The sequence below is a fragment of the Sturnus vulgaris genome, unplaced genomic scaffold, assembly GCF_052056855.1.
Source record: "Sturnus vulgaris isolate bStuVul1 unplaced genomic scaffold, bStuVul1.hap1 Scaffold_141, whole genome shotgun sequence".
In the NCBI taxonomy this organism is placed as follows: Eukaryota; Metazoa; Chordata; class Aves; order Passeriformes; family Sturnidae; genus Sturnus; species Sturnus vulgaris.
The window spans coordinates 769,406-790,686 of NW_028276063.1; the positions used below are offsets into that span (position 1 = coordinate 769,406).

At 55.3% G+C, this 21,281-nt stretch overlaps 1 protein-coding gene across 1 annotated transcript; it reads right to left on the bottom strand.

Annotated features, from left to right (window-relative positions):
- Window positions 1–657: 657 nt before the first annotated feature.
- On the bottom strand, window positions 658–8,795 carry LOC148219396 (uncharacterized). Its single transcript, XM_088157667.1, has 4 exons — window positions 8,651–8,795; window positions 7,754–8,464; window positions 4,544–4,556; window positions 658–1,747 (listed from the first exon to the last, which is right to left on the bottom strand). The coding sequence occupies exons 1-4, from the start codon at window positions 8,793–8,795 to the stop codon at window positions 1,129–1,131; spliced, it is 1,488 nt and encodes a 495-aa protein (XP_088013793.1). The 3' UTR covers window positions 658–1,128.
- Window positions 8,796–21,281: the final 12,486 nt, after the last annotated feature.

Here is a 21,281-nt window from a genome sequence, read left to right on the forward strand (position 1 = left end):
TGGGATCTCCGCGTTCACTCCGGGGAGTTTTGGCTGCGCCCCCGCACGGGACTGGGCAGGACTGGGAGGGACCCCTGGGTGGGGCGGGACAGCCTCGGTTCCCATCGTTCTGGTGCAGCCATCCCAGTCCATATGGTCCCAGTCCATGAGATCCCAGTTTGTACAATCCCAGTCCACGTGATCCCAGTCTGTACAATCCCACTGTGTTTGGCCCTGATCCAACTGGTCCCAGTCTGTGCAGTCCCAGTCTGGAGGATCCCAGTCCATGTCATCCCAGCCCCATGATCCCAGTCTGGATGCTCCTGCATGGCTCACACTGCCAGGGTCTGGAGTTCCAGTTCCCAGCCAGGAAAAGATGTTCCTGCCCTTGAAGGCAAAGCTCTTCAGAAGGGGCCAAAAGCCAAGTGCAGCAAGATCTTACAGGGACATTTCACTGCCAGCCTTCCTAACTTCACCCATGGCTGTTGGAGCTCCTGCACGGGCAATTAAATCAGGGGAGGGTCTTTGGTGGGAGCTGCCCTGGATCAAGGGAGACCCTGAGACAGAAACAGAGCAGGCAGGGAGAGACAGGAGAGAAAGGAGGACACAAACACAATCAGATGAGAAGGTGCCACTGAAAACAGAACTGCAACTGACTGGAAGTGAATGGGACAGAAGTCAGGAATTGTGAAGCTTTTATTTACTATCAAATCCATCCCTTGGCAGCCAGCCCCACACAATCCCAATCCCAGCGCTCCAAATTTGGATCCCACTTCTCCCAATCTCCTTCCAACTCCTTCTCACCCTGGTGGCTGTGGAATCCAGTAAGGTTCACGTGGGATTGAGTTGTCTTGAGGATCCACTTTGCAGTTGGATTGAACCATTTTGGATTAAAACTGAGGTGCTTTCAGAGGGATTTGAGAGGTTTTTAGGTGACCTAAATCCTCTTGGCTTTTGGTGTGAAAAGAAATGGAGAAGAGAGAAAAACTAAGGCCAAAACAAAAGGATAACCAGCCAGGTGTCTTCCCCAGATGGATCCCAGGGAATGTGGGTCACCAGGGCTCAGCTCAACATGAGTTCTGCAGTGGGGGATGGAGTTGGAGCAGCACACAAGATTTTCTTGCACTAGGGGGATTTACAGGGATTGCATTAATGCTGCCTCTGTTGGTGTCTGTTCAAAGCTGAGCTCTGAGAGAAGTTTGTCCCACACTCAGGATACTCGTAGGGCCTCCCCCCAGTGTGGACACTTTGGTGGCAGATCAGGCTGGAACGCTGCCTGAAGCCCTTCCCACAATCCCCACACTTGTATGGCCTTTTCCCAATGTGGATGTTCTGGTGGTGGATCAATGTGCTGCGTTCACTGAAGCTCTTCCCACACTGCTCACATTTGTGAGGCTTTTCCCCAGTGTGGATGCGCCGGTGTCTGGTGAGGTGGGAGTTTCGCCTGAAGCCCTTCCCACAGTCGGAGCACTGGAAAGGCCTCTCCTCCCTGTGTGTCTGGAAGTGCCTGAGGAGATGGGAGCTGGTGGTAAGCCTCTTCCCACACTTGGAACACTCGTAGGGCCTCTCCCCAGTGTGGACAATTTGGTGGCGGATCAGGTGGGAACGCTGCCTGAAGCCCTTCCCACACTCCTCACACTGGTATGGTCTTTTCCCAGTGTGGATGTTCTGGTGGCAGATCAATGTGTTGCGCTCAGTGAAACTCTTCCCACACTGCTCACACTCGTAGGGCCTCTCCCCAGTGTGGATCCTCTGGTGGCGGATCAGGCTGTTCCTCCACCTGAAGCTCATCCCACACTCTGAGCACTGGTGGGGCTTCTCCCCATCACCAATTTGCTCATGGACCACCAGCTCCAAGCTCTGGCTCAATCTCTGGTCGTCCCCCCGGCCCAGGCTGGGGCTTTCCTCCTCAGATCCCCGCCATCTGCGTTTGCAGCCCCTCCTCGTGCGGGATCTCCGCGGATTTTCCTCCCCGTTGCATTCCTGCGCCGTGGAGCCGCTCCAAACGGCCTCTTCCACGAGGTTCTGCCGCGGGGATTTGTCCTCCCTGCTCTCCGTGCTCAGCTCCTTGTCTGGGGCAGGAAGGACAAGCAGAGGATGGGATTTGCCTCCATGCCAGAGGGAAGGGGAAGGAGATCCCCCCAGCGCGTCCCCGGCAGGACGGCGTCAGCAGCGGGGTTGTCCTGCAGCCGGGGGCCGTGCTGGGCTGGGAGATGGAGCAGGACAGAGGGGGAAAGGGGCACTCACTTCCTCCTCACCTGCCTGTGGCTCCTGGGGCATCTTCGTCTTCCTCGCAGCCTCCTCCTTCTCCATCGGGCCAAGGGTTTGGGAATGGGAAATCCTGGTTTGGGGAAAAACAAGGGATGAGCGCGTTGTGTTGCGGGTTCCTGCTGCCCAACTCCATCTCTAGAAGTCCCCGAGCATCTCGGGTCCATAAAAACTTCCCAAACACCAACATTCAGCCCTGAAAATGCCTCCCACGAGTTCCTGGGAATGGTCCCTCTCCTTTGGTGTTTGGGGGTTCCCCCCTGTCTGAGCTGCTGGGGGTCACGCTTGTATTGGGGGTCCCCCATCTACTCGGTCCCCGCCCTCCCCAGGCTGCTGGGAGTCCCAGGAATCCAAAAAGCTCCCCCCTCTTCTGTCTCCCCATTTAGGGATGCTGGGTGTTTTTGCTGTCCCTTCTCCCTTTATTCTCTGCTTTGGGGTGCAGGGGGTCCAGGGAGTCCCCCCTGCCCCTCTCCAGGCTGTTGAGGGTCCCAAAATCCCGGCGCTCCCCCCTCTCTGGGCTCCCCACTTTGGGGTCCTGGGGGACACAGGGCTCTGCTCCTCCAGGGTGCCTCTGCCGGCAGCCGCCACCGGGACCCCCCAATGTCCCCCGTGGAGCATTTTCTGATCAGATTTGGAGCTCTGCATTCTCCAAACATCCCCCCTGCCCAAAAAAATACACAAAGCACCCTGAGAGACGCTGGGAGTATTCTAGAGAAAACTGGGTGCAACTGGGATCAAACTGGGGGCAGGTGAACCATGCTGAGGTAACTGGGAGTGGCTGGGAAGGACTATGAGATTGTTCAGGGCAACTGGGATGTGGTTACTACGCTGCAAAGAGAGAGAAAAGACAGCAACACACACGGACCTCTTTTGGGGAAAAAAGGCCAACTTTATTGTACGGACATCCCGTATTTAAAGTGTGTTACGTGCAGTTAGGACAGGACAGTAGTTCATTGGACAATTGGGAAAAATATCCCTGGGACAGCATGTCCGGATGTCCCATGGGAAAGACACCAGGTGTTAATCTTTATTATGAATTCCCTTCTGTTTTTCACCAAGTTATCGCTCTGGGAGACTGCGTCCCTAACTGAAGCTGTAGTCAGCTTGTCAGCCTGGGAATGGACCTGAGAGACAGGAGAAATCCAGGCCTGAAAAGAATTGCCAAGCTGCAATTTCCTAGCTCTCTAAATGTGAGTGTCCACACTGGGATATTCTGGGAATGTCTGAGACCATAGGGCTGGTGACTGGGACCTAACTGGGAGCGACTGGGAATCTCCTGAAGGAAAAATGGGACCATGCTGGGGCAACTGGGGGAAGTGTGAGTGACTGGGGCCCTGCTGGAAGAGACTGGCATCATACTGGACTCATACTGGGATCTTACTGGCAGTTGCAGGGGCTATGCTAGGGGCAACTGGGAGAACTGGGAACGCATTGGACACAAGTGGTGTTGGAAATCGTATCCTTGCAAAAATCTTTGCATAACTTTAGTCGAGGGGATTAATTTGCCCTACAAAAAGACTTCTTTGTTTCTTTCCAGGGCATTGCTGCACCAGGTGGGGTCTGATGAACACAACACATCAACAGACTGGGAGCAGCTTAAAGATCAAGGGCCATCAGCGGCCATTAACAGAACATCAGCGGCCACCCAGGAACATCTACCCCAGACTCTGCCTCTGGCAGAATTGCAGACATCTCCTCTGAAAAGACTGATAAGAAAATCAGGGAATCAAGACGGAATTAACAGCAGAAGGGAAGAAATCCAGATCCAAAAGAAGGCCAAATATTAGGAACTGAATATTTGCACCTTGAGACCAAAGAACACTAACTCAATTCATTTCCATGAGCATTGACTGTATAAAAGATCTGAAAATTTTCCTGAAAAGGGAGTGTCATGGAATGATTGTCTGTGCACAGCTGGGTTATGTCTGGATGAGATTTCTGTGGTACACCCGGGCCACAACATCGTGGCCAGAAAATACAGAAATGCCTTGACTCTCTCAATTTAAAATTGTTGTTAAAAGTATTTTTGTTTCTCTTTTAGTTTCCGTTATCATGGGAGGAAGTGGGCGAAACTGGGACCGTGCTGGGGTAAATTACATCATGATACGGAATCACTGGGACTGCCTGAGCTGCTACTGGGAGCAACAGGATCATACTGGGAGCGACTGGGCTCATACTGGGAGCAGCCACTCCCGGCTCCCGCACCCCCGAACCCCTTTCCCGGCCATGCCGCCCCTCCAGCCCCAGCACCCCCCGCCGGGGTCCCGGCAATCCCAGGGGTCCCCCCCTCTCGGGCTCCCCGCTTTGCCCTTCTGGGGCTCTCCTGTCTCTGGGCTCCCGCTCAGGGAAGCCGCGGCTCTCCCGGGGCTCCCCCAAACCGGTGTCCCCCCGCCGATCCCGCCGCTCCCGCGCGCTCCCCACCTGGCCCCGGCACAGCTCGCAGGGCCCGGCCCGGGAAGCCCAACCCCCACCGCGGGGGGACCCGCATCCCCCCGGGCCCCGCCGGGGCTCTGCCGGCACCCACCGGGACCCCCAAAAACACCTCCCGGGGACCCCCCGATGTCCCCCCGAGGGCCATCTGCGCCTCTGCAGCCCTGCAACATCCAAACATCCCCCCCAAAAATAACACCAAACCCAGGGAATACCCCGGGATATTTGGGGCGAGCTCCCCCTCCCCGGGCACCTGCGGGATGGGGGGCGATGGTCCCGGGGGGCTGCGAGTTCAGGGAGCTCCGGGGTCGCGCGCTTGATTCGCTCCTTCTCTGCTCCTGCTTCCTGCTGCCGCTCCGCCTCTTCTTCCCTCCCTCCTCCTCCTCCCCCGTTCCGAGCCCCGAACTGGGAGGGGATGGGGCAAGGAAAGGGCGGGAACTGTGAGGGGAAAGGGGCGGGGTCAAGGAAAGGGCGGGAACTGTGAGGGAAAAGGGGCGGGGTCAAGGAAAGGGCGGGAACTGTGAGGGGAAAGGGGCGGGGTCAAGGGGCCGCGCGGTTCTCAAAGGTTCTGGTTTGGCCTAAAATCAGCCAGAAAGCACCTAAAATGCAGCATAAACCCACCAGGTACGGCATAAATCAGCTAAACGGGCCTCAAATCCACACAAAGGGTTCTAAAATTATCGAAATGAGCTTTGCATTGTCTGACAGGGCCTAGAATCCAAACCTAATCTTCCCAGGTTGGTATAAAATCACCTAAATGGACCTGAAATATTTGGGACCAAGACCAAGACCTGGCACTAGAACTGGGACCAGCTCCAAGAATGAGACAAAAATCAGAATGGAGACCGAGATCAAGACTAAGAACAGAACTGACACCATAACTGAGACCAGCACCCCTCCAGAACTGGAACTAGGACTGGCACCAAGACTGAGAACCCAAACAGAAACCAAAAGCTGAACTGGCACTGGGACCAAGACTGAGACCACCACCAACACTGGGACTGACACCAGGAGCGCTCCAGGACTGCTCTGGGACCAGCACCAGCCGGGACTGAGACTGAGAGCAGCACCAGAACCAGCACCGAGACTGGCACCGCTGTGGGACGGGACCTGAGTCTGGGATTGGCACTGGGAGCACTCCAGGACCAACACCAGCACCGCTACCAGCACTGGACCGGAACTGCTCCGAGACTGAGACCAAGACCAGTGCTAGAACTGACACCAGCCCCTAGAATGAGACCTAAAGCAGAATGGAGAGCAAGACCAAGACTGGGAATGGAACCGACACCAGAACTGAGACCAGTGGTGCTGCAGAACTGGAAATAATACTGGGACTAAGACTGAGACCAGTCCTAGAACTGGCACTGGGACCAAAACTGAGACCAACACCGCCACTGGAATCAGCACCAGGAGCGCTCCAGGACTGCTCTGCGACTGCCACTGGCACTGGGAGAACTCCAGGATTGAGACTGAGAGCAGCACCAGAACCAGTACCAAGACTGGCACCGGTACCAGAATGGAGACTGGGATTGGCACTGGGAGCACTCCGGGACCAACAATGGCACCAGTACCAACACTGCGACCAGAACCACTTCGAGAATGAGACCAAGACCAAACCTGTGACCAAGACTGAGACTGAAACCAGAACCAGCACTGGCACCAGGACTGGAACCGCTGTAGGACCAAGACTGAGACCCAGACCAGCACCGGGACAGAGACCGACACCGGCAGCGCTCCGGGATCTCCGCGTTCACTCCGGGGAGTTTTGGCTGCGCCCCCGCACAGGACAGGGCAGGACTGGGAGGGACCCCTGGGTGGGGCGGGACAGCCTCGGTTCCCATCGTTCTGGTGCAGCCATCCTGGTCCATATGGTCCCAGTCCATGAGATCCCAGTTTGTACAATCCCAGTCCATGTGATCCCAGTCTGTACAATCCCACTGTGTTTGGCCCTGATCCAACTGGTCCCAGTCTGTGCAGTCCCAGTCTGGAGGATCCCAGTCCATGTCATCCCAGCCCCATGATCCCAGTCTGGATGCTCCTGCATGGCTCACACTGCCAGGGTCTGGAATTCCAGTTCCCAGCCAGGAAAAGATGTTCCTGCCCTTGAAGGCAAAGCTCTTCAGAAGGGGCCAAAAGCCAAGTGCAGCAAGATCTTACAGGGACATTTCACTGCCAGCCTTCCTAACTTCACCCATGGCTGTTGGAGCTCCTGCACGGGCAATTAAATCAGGGGAGGGTCTTTGGTGGGAGCTGCCCTGGATCAAGGGAGACCCTGAGACAGAAACAGAGCAGGCAGGGAGAGACAGGAGAGAAAGGAGGACACAAACACAATCAGATGAGAAGGTGCCACTGAAAACAGAACTGCAACTGACTGGAAGTGAATGGGACAGAAGTCAGGAATTGTGAAGCTTTTATTTACTATCAAATCCATCCCTTGGCAGCCAGCCCCACACAATCCCAATCCCAGCGCTCCAAATTTGGATCCCACTTCTCCCAATCTCCTTCCAACTCCTTCTCACCCTGGTGGCTGTGGAATCCAGTAAGGTTCACGTGGGATTGAGTTGTCTTGAGGATCCACTTTGCAGTTGGATTGAGCCATTTTGGATTAAAACTGAGGTGCTTTCAGAGGGATTTGAGAGGTTTTTAGGTGACCTAAATCCTCTTGGCTTTTGGTGTGAAAAGAAATGGAGAAGAGAGAAAAACTAAGGCCAAAACAAAAGGATAACCAGCCAGGTGTCTTCCCCAGATGGATCCCAGAGAATGTGGGTCACCAGGGCTCTGCTCAGCATGAGTTCTGCAGTGGGGGATGGAGTTGGAGCAGCACACAAGTTGTTCTTCCACTAGGGGGATTTACAGGGATTGCATTAATGCTGCCTCTGTTGGTGTCTGTTCAAAGCTGAGCTCTGAGAGAAGTTTGTCCCACACTCAGGATACTCGTAGGGCCTCCCCCCAGTGTGGACACTTTGGTGGCAGATCAGGCTGGAACGCTGCCTGAAGCCCTTCCCACAATCCCCACATTTGTATGGCCTTTTCCCAATGTGGATGTTCTGGTGGCGGATCAATGTGCTGCGTTCACTGAAGCTCTTCCCACACTGCTCACATTTGTGAGGCTTTTCCCCAGTGTGGATGCGCCGGTGTCTGGTGAGGTGGGAGTTTCGCCTGAAGCCCTTCCCGCAATCAGAGCACTGGAAAGGCCTCTCCTCCCTGTGTGTCTGGAAGTGCCTGAGGAGATGGGAGCTGGTGGTAAGCCTCTTCCCACACTTGGAACACACGTAGGGCCTCTCCCCAGTGTGGACAATTTGGTGGCGGATCAGGTGGGAACGCTGCCTGAAGGCCTTCCCACACTCCTCACACTGGTATGGTCTTTTCCCAGTGTGGATGTTCTGGTGGCAGATCAATGTGTTGCGCTCAGTGAATCCCTTCCCACACTGCCCACACTCGTAGGGCCTCTCCCCAGTGTGTATCTTCTGGTGGCGGATCATGCTGTTCCTCCACCTCAAGCTCATCCCACACGCTGAGCACTTGTGGGGCTTCTCCCCATTACAAAGCTGCTCATGGACCACCAGCTCCAAGCTCTGGCTCCATCTCTGGCCGTCCCCCCGGCTCAGGCTGGGGCTTTCCTCCTCAGATCCCCGCCATCTGCGTTTGCAGCCCCTCCTCGTGCGGGATCTCCGTGGCTTTTCCTCCCCGTTGCATTCCTGCGCCGTGGAGCCGCTCCAAACGGCCTCTTCCACGAGGTTCTGCCGCGGGGATTTGTCCTCCCTGCTCTCCGTGCTCAGCTCCTTGTCTGGGGCAGGAAGGACAAGCAGAGGATGGGATTTGCCTCCGTGCCAGAGGGAAGGGGAAGGAGATCCTCCCCGCACGTCCCCGGCAGGACGGCGTCGGCAGCGGGGTTGTCCTGCAGCCGGGGACCGTGCTGGGCTGGGAGATGGAGCAGGACAGAGGGGGAAAGGGGCACTCACTTCCTCCTCACCTGCCTGCGGCTCCTGGGGCATCTTCGTCTTCCTCGCAGCCTCCTCCTTCTCCATCGGGCCAAGGGTTGGGAATGGGAAATCCTGGTTTGGGGAAAAACAAGGGATGAGCGCGTTGTGTTGTGGGTTCCTCCTGCCCAACTCCATCCCTACAAGTCCCCGAGCATCTCGGGTCCATAAAACCTCCCAAACACCAACTTTCAGCCCTGAAAATGCCTCCCACGAGTTCCTGGGAATGGTCCCTCCCCTTTGGTGTTTGGGGCTTCCCCCCTGTCTCAGCTGCTGGGGGTCACGCTTGTATTGGGGGTCCCCCATCTACTCGGTCCCCGCCCTCCCCAGGCTGCTGGGAGTCCCAGCAATCCAAAAAGCTCCCCCCTCTTCTGTCTCCCCATTTAGGGATGCTGGGTGTTTTTGCTGTCCCTTCTCCCTTTATTCTCTGCTTTGGGGTGCAGGGGGTCCAGGGAGTCCCCCCTGCCCCTCTCCAGGCTGTTGAGGGTCCCAAAATCCCGGCGCTCCCCCCTCTCTGGGCTCCCCACTTTGGGGTCCTGGGGGACACAGGGCTCTACTCCTCCAGGGTGCCTCTGCCGGCAGCCGCCACCGGGACCCCCCAATGTCCCCCGTGGAGCATTTTCTGATCAGATTTGGAGCTCTGCATTCTCCAAACATCCCCCCTGCCCAAAAAAATACACAAAGCACCCTGAGAGACGCTGGGAGTATTCTAGAGAAAACTGGGTGCAACTGGGATCAAACTGGGGGCAGGTGAACCATGCTGAGGTAACTGGGAGTGGCTGGGAAGGACTATGAGATTGTTCAGGGCAACTGGGATGTGGTTACTACGCTGCAAAGAGAGAGAAAAGACAGCAACACACACGGACCTCTTTTGGGGAAAAAAGGCCAACTTTATTGTACGGACATCCCGTATTTAAAGTGTGTTACGTGCAGTTAGGACAGGACAGTAGTTCATTGGACAATTGGGAAAAATATCCCTGGGACAGCATGTCCGGATGTCCCATGGGAAAGACACCAGGTGTTAATCTTTATTATGAATTCCCTTCTGTTTTTCACCAAGTTATCGCTCTGGGAGACTGCGTCCCTAACTGAAGCTGTAGTCAGCTTGTCAGCCTGGGAATGGACCTGAGAGACAGGAGAAATCCAGGCCTGAAAAGAATTGCCAAGCTGCAATTTCCTAGCTCTCTAAATGTGAGTGTCCACACTGGGATATTCTGGGAATGTCTGAGACCATAGGGCTGGTGACTGGGACCTAACTGGGAGCGACTGGGAATCTCCTGAAGGAAAAATGGGACCATGCTGGGGCAACTGGGGGAAGTGTGAGTGACTGGGGCCCTGCTGGAAGAGACTGGCATCATACTGGACTCATACTGGGATCTTACTGGCAGTTGCAGGGGCTATGCTAGGGGCAACTGGGAGAACTGGGAACGCATTGGACACAAGTGGTGTTGGAAATCGTATCCTTGCAAAAATCTTTGCATAACTTTAGTCGAGGGGATTAATTTGCCCTACAAAAAGACTTCTTTGTTTCTTTCCAGAGCATTGCTGTACCAGGTGGGGTCTGATGAACACAACACATCAACAGACTGGGAGCAGCTTAAAGATCAAGGGCCATCAGCGGCCATTAACAGAACATCAGCGGCCACCGAGGAACGTCTGCCCCAGACTCTGCTTCGGGCAGAATTGCAGACATCTCCTCTGAAAAGACTGATAAGAAAATCAGGGAATCAAGACGGAATTAACAGCAGAAGGGAAGAAATCCAGATCCAAAAGAAGGCCAAATATTAGGAATTGAATATTTGCACCTTGAGACCAAAGAACACTAACTCAATTCATTTCCATGAGCATTGACTGTATAAAAGATCTGAAAATTTTCCTGAAAAGGGAGTGTCATGGAATGATTGTCTGTGCACAGCTGGGTTATGTCTGGATGAGATTTCTGTGGTACACCCGGGCCACAACATCGTGGCCAGAAAATACAGAAATGCCTTGACTCTCTCAATTTAAAATTGTTGTTAAAAGTATTTTTGTTTCTCTTTTAGTTTCCGTTATCATGGGAGGAAGTGGGCGAAACTGGGACCGTGCTGGGGTAAATTACATCATGATACGGAATCACTGGGACTGCCTGAGCTGCTACTGGGAGCAACAGGATCATACTGGGAGCGACTGGGCTCGTACTGGGAGCAGCCACTCCCGGCTCCCGCACCCCCGAACCCCTTTCCCGGCCATGCCGCCCCTCCAGCCCCAGCACCCCCCGCCGGGGTCCCGGCAATCCCAGGGGTCCCCCCCTCTCGGGCTCCCCGCTTTGCCCTTCTGGGGCTCTCCTGTCTCTGGGCTCCCGCTCAGGGAAGCCGCGGCTCTCCCGGGGCTCCCCCAAACCGGTGTCCCCCCGCCGATCCCGCCGCTCCCGCGCGCTCCCCACCTGGCCCCGGCACAGCTCGCAGGGCCCGGCCCGGGAAGCCCAACCCCCACCGCGGGGGGACCCGCATCCCCCCGGGCCCCGACGGGGCTCTGCCGGCACCCACCGGGACCCCCAAAAACACCTCCCGGGGACCCCCCGATGTCCCCCCGAGGGCCATCTGCGCCTCTGCAGCCCTGCAACATCCAAACATCCCCCCCAAAAAACCCCAAACCCAGGGATACCCCGGGATATTTGGGACGAGCTCCCCCTCCCCGGGCACCTGCGGGATGGGGGGCGATGGTCCCGGGGGGCTGCGAGTTCAGGGAGCTCCGGGGTCGCGCGCTTGATTCGCTCCTTCTCTGCTCCTGCTTCCTGCTGCCGCTCCGCCTCTTCCTCCCTCCCTCCTCCTCCTCTCCCATTCCGAGCCTCGAACTGGGAGGGGATGGGGCAAGGAAAGGGCGGGAACTGTGAGGGGAAAGGGGCGGGGTCAAGGAAAGGGCGGGAACTGTGAGGGGAAAGGGGCGGGGTCAAGGAAAGGGCGGGAACTGTGAGGGGAAAGGGGCGGGGCCAAGCAAAGGGCGGTCAATTCTGACAGACAGAGGCCACATGGAACTCAAGGGCCACAGAAATATTGCCAGGCATTCTAGAAACAAGACACCTCTGTGGCAGACAAAGGCCTCATGGGGTCTAGGAGATCTCTGTGTCACAAAGGAATCTCATGGAAGCCACAGGCAGTTGTGACATGGCATGGCCTCATGGAACCCTTTTGCCATTGGGACATTGCCAGCTCTTGTGGAATCCAGTGCCCATTGTGACACAGCACAGCCTCATGGAAACATGGGCACCATTGTGACACAATGGAATCTCATGGCAGCAAGTGTCAGTTGTCAACACAGCACAGCCTGATGGAACCCAGGGGCAAGGGGGACCCTGCCATGGCTCGTGGAAGCGAGGGGCCATTGAGACACAGCGAGGCCTCTTGGAACCCAGGAGAACATTGTGGGGCAATGAAATCTCACAGAAGCAAGGTCCAATTTTGACAGTGTGTCGTAACAATGATCTCCTGGCTTCCATGAGGCCCCGCTGTGTTTACAATGGACACTTGGCTCCCCAGGATCCCATGGTGTCACTGTGCTCTCCTGTGATTCACGAGGCTGTGCTGTGTCACAATGGACACTTGCTTCCTCCGAGGATGGAGATGTCCCAGAGGCACCGGGTTTCCATCAGGCCATGCTTTGTCACAATGGGGCCCTGGTTCCCTGAGAACCCATTGCAGACTTGGGCCTATTCAGGATGTAGATATGGGAAATTCTAAACCAGGTCCTGAATTTCTAAGTGAAGAATCCCTTTAAAACAAAATAATCCAGAAAGTATGGACATACTTCAAGAAAATTTCTTGAAGGCAAATGAGCTCCTTGACTGACTCTATGTGCCAAAAAATAAGCCAGCAAGGACAATAACTAGCCTGGTTGCACATGGAGCTTTTGCAGGAACTCAGGGGGAAAAAGGGGCTACATCCACTTTGGACAGAGGGGCAGGAAACTCAGGAAGTGTTCAAGTATGTCGCTAGGTCATGCAGGAAGAAAATCAGAGAGGTGAAAGATTAATTAGGACCTAACTGGCCACTTCTGTGAAGGACAATAAAGATGCTTTTATAAATACATGAATGGCAAAAGCGGATACAAGGAAAACCTCAATTTCTACTTGGGAGGATATGGTTACCAGAGATGAGGAAAAGGCTGAGATACTCAAGCCCTTCTTTCCCTCAGGCTTCAACAAGAAGACAGCTTGTCCTTACAAGTGTAATCCTTTGGTGACAGATGGGGACAGGGAGCAGAAGAGACCCCCTGTAATCCTGGAGGAAGCAGCTGGGGACCTGCTGAGCCACTCAGATGCTCACAGGTGTCTGTGGGAGCAGATGGGACCCATCCTAGGGGGATGAGGGAGCTGCTGGATGAGCTCCCCAAGCTGCTCTCCATCATTTCTCATCAGTGCTGGCTCAGCAGGGAGGTGCCAGAGGACTGGAGGTGCCAATGTGAGCCCATCCCCAAGAAGGGCTGGAAGGAGGATGTGGGGAACTGCAGGCCTGTCAGCCTGACCTGGGTGCCTGGTGAGGTGATGGAACAGATCACCTTGAGTGCCATCACAGGGCACCTCCAGGCTGGCTGAGGGATCAGAGCCAGCCAGCGTGGATTTCAATATCTGCATTGATGATCTGGATGAGGGCATTGAGTGCAGCATCAGCAAATGTGCAGATGGCACCAAGCTGGGTGTGAGTGTGGATGTGCTGGAGGGCAGGAGGGCTCTGCAGAGGGGCCTGGACAGGCTGGATCCAGGGCCCAAATCCAGCAAGGTGAGGTTTAACAAGACCAAGTGCTGGGTCCTGCACTTTGGCCACAACAAGCCCAGCAGTGCTCCAGGCTGGGGACAGAGTGGCTGGACAGCAGCCAGGCAGAAAGGGACCTGGGGGCACTGATGGACAGCAGGCTGGACATGAGCCAGCAGTGTGCCCAGGTGGCCAAGAAGGCCAGTGGCTCCTGGCCTGGATCAGGAATGGTGTGTCCAGCAGAACCAGGGCAGTGATTCTTCCTCTGTGCTCAGCCCTGGATGGGCAGCACCTCGAGTGCTGTGTCCAGTTCTGGGGACCCAATTTAGGAAGGACATGGAGGGGCTGGAGCGTGTCCAGAGAAGGGCAACAAGGGGTCTGGAAAACAGGTCCTGTGAGGAGTGGCTGAGGGAGCTGGGGTTGTTTATCCTGGAGAAGAGGAGGCTCAGAGAGACAAAGTGGTGTCAGGGCACAGGCTGGGCTTGATGATCTCCAAGGTCTTTTCCAACCTTGCTGATTCTGTGATTCTCTGAAACCACCCTTGGAGCAGATACAGGATGAGCCCTGGGCCTCCTCTTCACAAGGTCCAGCAGCTCAGGTCCCTCAGCTTCTCCACCCCAGCCCCAAAGCCCATCCTGTCAGTCCTGCAGAGCCTCTCCAGCCCCTCCTCATTGCCCACAACAGGGAGCCCCACACCCAGACACAGCAGCCCAGATGTGCCCCCCTGGCCTGTGGTGCCTCTGGCAAGGGAGCAGCACAAGGCACTGCAGGACCCTGCAGACAATTCCTGCAGCACTTGTAGGATGATCCTGCTCCCCAAGAGATGTTCCCATGGTGCCAGCTCAGGAACTGAAATGGGGAGTGGGGTCAGAGAGGAAAGGGCAAACAGAGATGGGCTGTATGCAGGGGAAGGGGATAGGGGTGGGAGAGGAGGAAATCTGGAGCAGGAAAGAATAAAGAAAGCAAAAGTGAATCAAAGGAAATGCTCAGGTGTGGTTACTGCGCTGCAAAGAGAGAGAAAAGACAGCAACACACACGGACCTCTTTTGGGGAAAAAAGGCCAACTTTATTGTACGGACATCCCGTATTTAAAGTGTGTTACGTGCAGTTAGGACAGGACAGTAGTTCATTGGACAATTGGGAAAAATATCCCTGGGACAGCATGTCCGGATGTCCCATGGAAAGACACCAGGTGTTAATCTTTATTATGTATTCCCTTCTGTTTTTCACCAAGTTATCGCTCTGAGAGACTGCGTCCCTAACTGAAGCTGTAGTCAGCTTGTCAGCCTGGGAATGGACCTGAGAGACAGGAGAAATCCAGGCCTGAAAAGAATTGCCAAGCCGTAATTCTTTAGCTCTCTAAATGTGAGTGTCCACACTCAGGGCAGTTTGGGGGTGGCTGCCAGGCAGCCCTGGCTCTGAGCAACAACATCTGCAGTAGGACGGGAAACTCACAGCTCATGGGAACAAACTTTCTGGCTGACTCCAGAGGCCATGACAAATCTGAGTGGTTTCTCTCCCGTCCCCCAGCCCTTGTTGGCCCCAGGGGCTGATGGCATTTGTGCTCACTCAGCTCCATGTCCCCACAGCAGCCCCATGGGGGTGCTGAGCCTGCTGTGTGCAATGCAAACAGGGGCTCCTGAGCCAGTGCTGCCGTGTGTGTGCCTGCAAGGATGCGGCTCCTGTGAGAGCTGGGGGAGAGGCCAGGGCTGCAGAGGGGGGATGTTGTTGGCAGGTACATGAGGACGCTCTGGGACACTGCCCTGGGGTGTCCAGCGCAGTGGGGATGGATCAGCCCCTGCTCTGCTGCTCCTTGCCAGGGTGTCCCCCTTGCAGGGAGCTTGCAGAGCACCAGCCATGCTGTTTGCCCACAGCCTGCCCACGGCCAGCCTGGGGCTGCTCCCGGGGCTTTTCTCTGCTCAGCGCTGGGCTGGCCAAGTGTTGTGGAGAGAGCCTGGCCAAGGAGCCTGGAGCCCCCAGGCCCTGCCCTGAGGCGTCAGCTCTGCCCCAGCAGTGCCCATGGCCTGTCCCTGCTGCAGCCCCGGCACTGCCACCCCCAGGGCTGTGCCCGGCCCCCAGAGCACTCAGGCCCTGCAGCAACACGAGGGCCAGGAGGGCAGCGGGGCAGTGGCACGGGAGCAGCACTGGCAGCACCAAGTGCTGCTGCTGCTGGGCACAGCTGCTGTGCCAGCACTGATCTGCCCCCAGCTCTGCACACAGACATTGCTGCTGCAGCTCCAGAGAAGGGAACTGAAGGGGCATCTCTGGAGAAAACTTTGCTGGGAGATCCTTAATTCATTAAAGCCACCGAGGCCACAGCTCCTCATTAACAGTCTGTGGCTACAGGGAATATGGAGAGAACCAAAATGGGAAATGGCACAATGACGTTTATTTGTGGACAATATTTCACCAGTAAAACAAAGGGAAAAAAACCACACCAGCAAATCAACAAGAAGTATCAAAAATTACTTTTATTAGAAGTGATTTGCATAAATTTGCCAACAGTTTAATGCTCCTGAAAGCATCCAGTCATCAGTGTCCACACTGCAGCCTTGAGCTCCTGATTCCTCAGGCTGTAGATGAAGAGGTTCTGGGCTGGAGGCACCACTGAGTACAGAACTGACAGTGCCAGGTCCAGGGATGGGGAGGAGACTGAGGGGAGCTTCAGGTAGGCAAATGAAGCAGTGCTGAAAAACAGAGAGACCACAGCCAGGTGAGGGAGGCAGGTGGAAAAGGCTTTGTGCCGTCCCTGCTTAGATGGCATCCTCAGCACAGCCCTGAAGATCTGCACATAGGAGAAAACAATGAACACAAAGCATCCAGAAGCTAAACAGACACTAACAGCAAGAAGCCCAAGTTCCCTGAGATAGGATTTGGAGCAGCAGAGTTTGAGGATCTCAGGGATTTCACAGAAGAACTGGCCCAGGGCATTGCCTTGGCACAGGGGCAGGGAAAATGTATTGTCCGTGTGCAGCAGTGAATAGAGAAAGGCACTGGCCCAGGCAGCTGCTGCCATGTGGGCACAAGCTCTGCTGCCCAGGAGGGTCCCGTAGTGCAGGGGTTTGCAGATGGACACGTAGCGGTCGTAGCACATGATGGTCAGAAAGAAAAACTCTGCTGACATGAAGAACATAAAGAAAAACACTTGTAAAGCACATCCTGCATAGGAGATGTTGCTGGTGTCCCAGAGGGAATTGTGCATGGCTTTGGGGACAGTGGTGCAGATGGAGCCCAGGTCGAGGAGGGCCAGGTTGAGCAGGAAGAAGAACATGGGGGTGTGCAGGTGGTGGCCGCAGGCTACGGCGCTGATGATGAGGCCGTTGGCCAGGAGGGCAGCCAGGGAGATGGCCAGGAAGAGGCAGAAGTGCAGGAGCTGCAGCTTCCACGTGTCTGCCAATGCCAGCAGGAGGAAGTGGCTGATGGAGCTGCTGTTGGACATTTCTGCACTCTAGGCATCGGGGACTGTTGAAAGAGGGTATTGATAAAACTGGGACCAACTTGTTTTAGCCAATCCTATAAAATGTTCAGTGGAATCCCTTCAAACTTACTTCTCTTACTTTGGGCAGTCATTTGCTAAACTGTTCTATTTTTGAGTTCATGTTTTTGTTGCTGAGTTTGTGTCTCATCTTCAGCATTGCTCTCAGCCTGAACACTGGGGAACCCAGAGGGAAAACAGGGCTCCCTGTGCCCCAGTGCAGTCCCACCTACTGGTCCCACACAGTTGCCCTTTGCTTATTACACCTCCCTCTAGTTCAGGGTGATCAGACTTAAAATGTGCTGGAAAAATAAAGTGGCGTTTTTGGACGGTCCAGTTTCAAATTCAGGCTCTGTAAACTCTTCTCTCTTGCCCTGTGTAGCTGAACAGGAAGGGATACCAAGAGTTGGTCTGGCTCTCTGCTACCTACTGAGAGCTGTTTGTGTGTATCCAAGGCTTGTCCCTGTCACTGCTCCCAGAGCCCAGCCCAGCCCTGGGGGCTCAGCTCTGCCCTGCAGAGCCCTCCCAGCACAAGGCACTGCCCAGGGGCATCTCCCTGGCAGCAGGGCCTTAAGGGCAGCTCACACAAACAGAGATGCTGCAAGACAAGGAGCTGCTGCTGCTGTCTGTAGGCAGAGGAGGGTGAGGAGGCACTTTGTGAGGGAAATCTGAGGTAGATCTGCTGATCCCCAGTGGGACAGGACAGGAGGCTCAGTGGCACAGACACAGCTGACAGCCCCTTTGCCTTGCCTTGAGGAGAAAGCTGAGAGCAGCCCTGGCCATGCAGCACCATCTCCACAGCAGGAGGAATCTGCCCTGATGGGGGTGGCTCCTTCCACCTCCAACTTCTCCCCACAGTCCATGGGGAGCTCCCAGGCAGGCTGAGAGCTGTCCCTGGCAGGTGGCACATGGCCTGGGCTGGCCAAGAGCCCTGAGGGCTGCAGGAGCTGCTCTGCAGGACAGCCCTGGGCAGCCCTGGCTGCAGCCCCAGCTTCAGCCCCTGCAGCCGTCCCTGGCAGCAGGAGCCGTCCTGCCCTGTCCCTCTGACGGTGCCCAGGGCAGCCCCGCTCTGCAGCACATCCTCCTCTTCCTCCTCTGCCTCTATCTCAGAGAAACGGGGAGAGTCCTCCTGACACATCCCCCAGGCTGTGGGCTGTGCTGGCTCCAGGAGATCCCTCCAGGAGCACAGGGGACATTGCCCTGCACCCACACACTCACCATGTCCAGGGCTGTGAAGATGTTTCCCCAAGTGCAGTCTCAGCTCAATGTCTTCCCAGTCCTGATTGCCTTGAGCCTGTCTGTGCCTGGCTCCTGTGCCCTCAGTGCCTGCAGGCAGTGCCCTCAGCCCTGCTGGGCTGGCAGAGGAGCTGCTCCTCAGCACAAATGTCTTTTTGAAGATCTTCTTGGTTGAGCATGGGAGCTTCCTCTGTGCCAGGAGCCTGGCCCAGCTCAGCAGCACAGACACAGCACAAGTATTTGAATGAAATTTTAAGGGATTTGGTGCTGTTTACATCAGACTCAGTCCCTGAGAGAGTGTTCAAAAAATTTTCTCAATAACTCAATTTAAAGTTGAAACATTAAAGTTTCTTGAAATTTTAATAGGTCCCACTGAGGGACACGACTGAGATTGTGTCCCCAGGTTCCTATTAGAGCAGAACACTGGAGGCAGTGATGACAGGGGGGACAAACAAGGGAAAGGTGTCCGTGATGCTGAGCAAACCTGGATGTGTTTCAGGAATGCAAAGGGCCAAGGGCTGAGCCCCAGCCCCTGGCAAGGCACATCCTGTCCCTCCCTCATTGCTCAGGGCTCTTCCCGGGCCACTGGGCTCTGGGCATGTGCAATGCCAAGGGCAGCACCATGGGGCAGCCCCTGCCAGGCTGCTGAGCAGGGACAAGGAGGCAATGAGGCCCCAGCACAGCAAGGCTCACTTGTCCCCTGCTGGCCTCAGGCCCAGGGCCAGCGTGCATGGCCCAAGTGCTGCAGGAGTTGGCTGTGTCAGGGCCTTTCAGCTGCTGCCCATCCCTGTGCCCTCTGCAGCCCAGGCTGTCCTACGGTGTCCATGCCCTGCGCCTCTGTCCCTGCAGGCTGTCGTCATCCCCCGGCTGCCCCACCTCGCTGGCCCCTTCCTTTGCTGACAGCTCTGCCTCCTGCCTGCCTCTGCCTGGACACACAAAGCCTTGGGCTGGCCCACACTCCTTCTGGGGGACGTGTTTCACCACAGCCCTGCCCTGGGAGAGAAATTCCTTTCTCCTTGTGTCCAGTCTGGCCCACATCAATTTCCCTTGGCATTAATTAATTCATTCTCAGGCTGTTTTCTGCTATATCTAAAGGATCCACCATCTCTGAAACTGACCTTCAGCCCCTCCCAGGGCTCTCCTTTGCTCTCCTCAGTCTCCACTCCACTGAGCACTGAGTTCCTTTGCCCCTACACAGTGCTCATATGCTTGCAGCTTCCAAACCCCACCTGGGGAGATCTCTGGGCCCTCTTCAAGGTCTTGGCAAAAGAGAACATTCTGCTCATAGTCGAAGAAAATCACCAGACAACAAGGCAGGACCTGTCTGTCCTGGCTACTTTTTTCTGGGTGCAGTCCTCGGATAGATGGAATTTTAGCTGTAGAATCCCAGTTTTGGCCATTGACACCTCGGTGAGAAGGGCAGTTCTTTTCCACAGGAAGGAAAACGCAGAGCCCCATGTTTGGTGGTAGATGAGAGACTGCCTGCAGGAGGCCAAGGCCAGCCAGAGCTGTCTCTCCTGGCAGATTTTGCTTGGAGAACTCTTGCAGATGGAGAACTTTTTAGGTGGAGTAGCAATTTCAGCCTTGGGCAGCAGGAAAGAGGGATGGTTTATTTCCCTAGGAAGGAAAGCACAGAGCCCCAGTGCTCCAGAGGCTGATGAGAGGCAGCCCTCACATGCCAGGGTCAGCCAGATCTGCCTTGTGGCCCCCAGGAGGCCAAACCATCCAGACCCATTCCATGTCCCCTTGGTTCCACAAGGCCCTGTAATGTCACAATGTTCTCCTTGCTCCTGAGGTGTCACAATGGCCCCTTGCTTCCATGAGGCCCTGCAGGGTCACAATGGCCCTTTGGTTCTGTGTGCCCCACAGTGTCACAATGGTCTCCATGATTCCATGGGGCCTGGCAGTGCCACAATGGTCTCCATGGATCCACGGTGCCCTGCAGGATCACAAGGGCCCTTGGGCTGCACCAGGCCCTGGAATGCAACAATGGCCTCTTGGTTCCACAAAGCCCTGCTGCTTCACGCCGGCCCCTTTGGACCATGCAGCCCAGCAGGGCCACAGTGATGTCCTTGGTGCCACGAGGCCCCACAGTGTCACCATGGCCCCTTGGATCCACGGGGTCCCCATGGTGTCACAATGGTCTCCACAGGAAGGAAACAACCGAGCCCCAGTGTTGCAGGGGCAGATGTGGGGCAGTCACCAGAGGCCAAGGACAGCCAGACTTGATGGTATTTGCAGATTTTGTCTGGGAGTAATACCTGGATATGCAGAATTTTAGAGGTAGAATACCAATTTCAGTATTGACATGGACATCTAGAGGAAAAGGACAGCTCTTTTCCATAGGAAGGAAAGTATGGACCACCAGTGTTTAAGGGGCAGATGAATGGCGACCATCACAGACCCAGTCCAGGCAGACCTCTCTGTTCTGGCAGCTTTTGTCTGAAAGCAATCCTTGGATACAGGGAATTTCAGAGATGGAATCCTAATTTTGGCTATTTCTGCATTGATAAGAGGGATGGTTTTTGCCATTGGAAAAAAAGCATTGAACCCCAGTGTTCCAAAAGCAGGTATGAGGCAGTCCCCAAGAGACAAAGGGCAGCCAGACCTGTCTGTCCTGGCAGCTTTCACTTGGGAGAAATCCTTGGATGTACAGAGTTTTGGAGGTGGAATCCCAATTTCAGCCACGGCTGCGTGGTCGAGGTGGATGGTTTCACCATTGCAAAGGAAAGTGAGAAGCCCACGTGTTTTGCAAGAAGATGAGAGGTGGCCACCCTTAGGCCAAGCCAGCCTGACTTGTCTCTCCTGGTACCTTTCATCTGGGAGCTATCCTTGGACATAGGGATTGTTAAAGGTGGAATCTCAATTTTGGTTGTGGATGCCAGGATTGGAAGAAGAGTTGTTCTCATTAGGAAGGAAAGCACAGAGCCCCAGTGTTTCAAAGGCAAATGAAAGGCAGCCTTTAGGAAGCCAAGGCCAGCCAGACTTGACAAGGATGGCAGCTTTTGTCTGGGAGCTGTCCTTGGATATAGAGAATTCTGGATGTGGATTCCCAATTTTGGCTATGGGCGCCTGGACATGAAAGGTGCTTTTTTTTCCCATAGGAAAGAAAACCACACAGTCCCAGTGTTTCAAAGTCAGATGAGAGGTGGCCTCTGGGTGGCCAAGGCAGCCAGATGTGTCTGT

Excerpts from the sequence above, each read along its gene's own strand:
- LOC148219396 (XM_088157667.1), bottom strand. The coding sequence starts at position 8,795 with ATGGAGTTGGGCAGGAGGAACCCACAACACAACGCGCTCATCCCTTGT. Across the intron at positions 8,465-8,650 it reads GCCCCAGGAGCCGCAGGCAG|ACAAGGAGCTGAGCACGGAG; the intron begins GTGAGGAGGAAG and ends TTCCTGCCCCAG.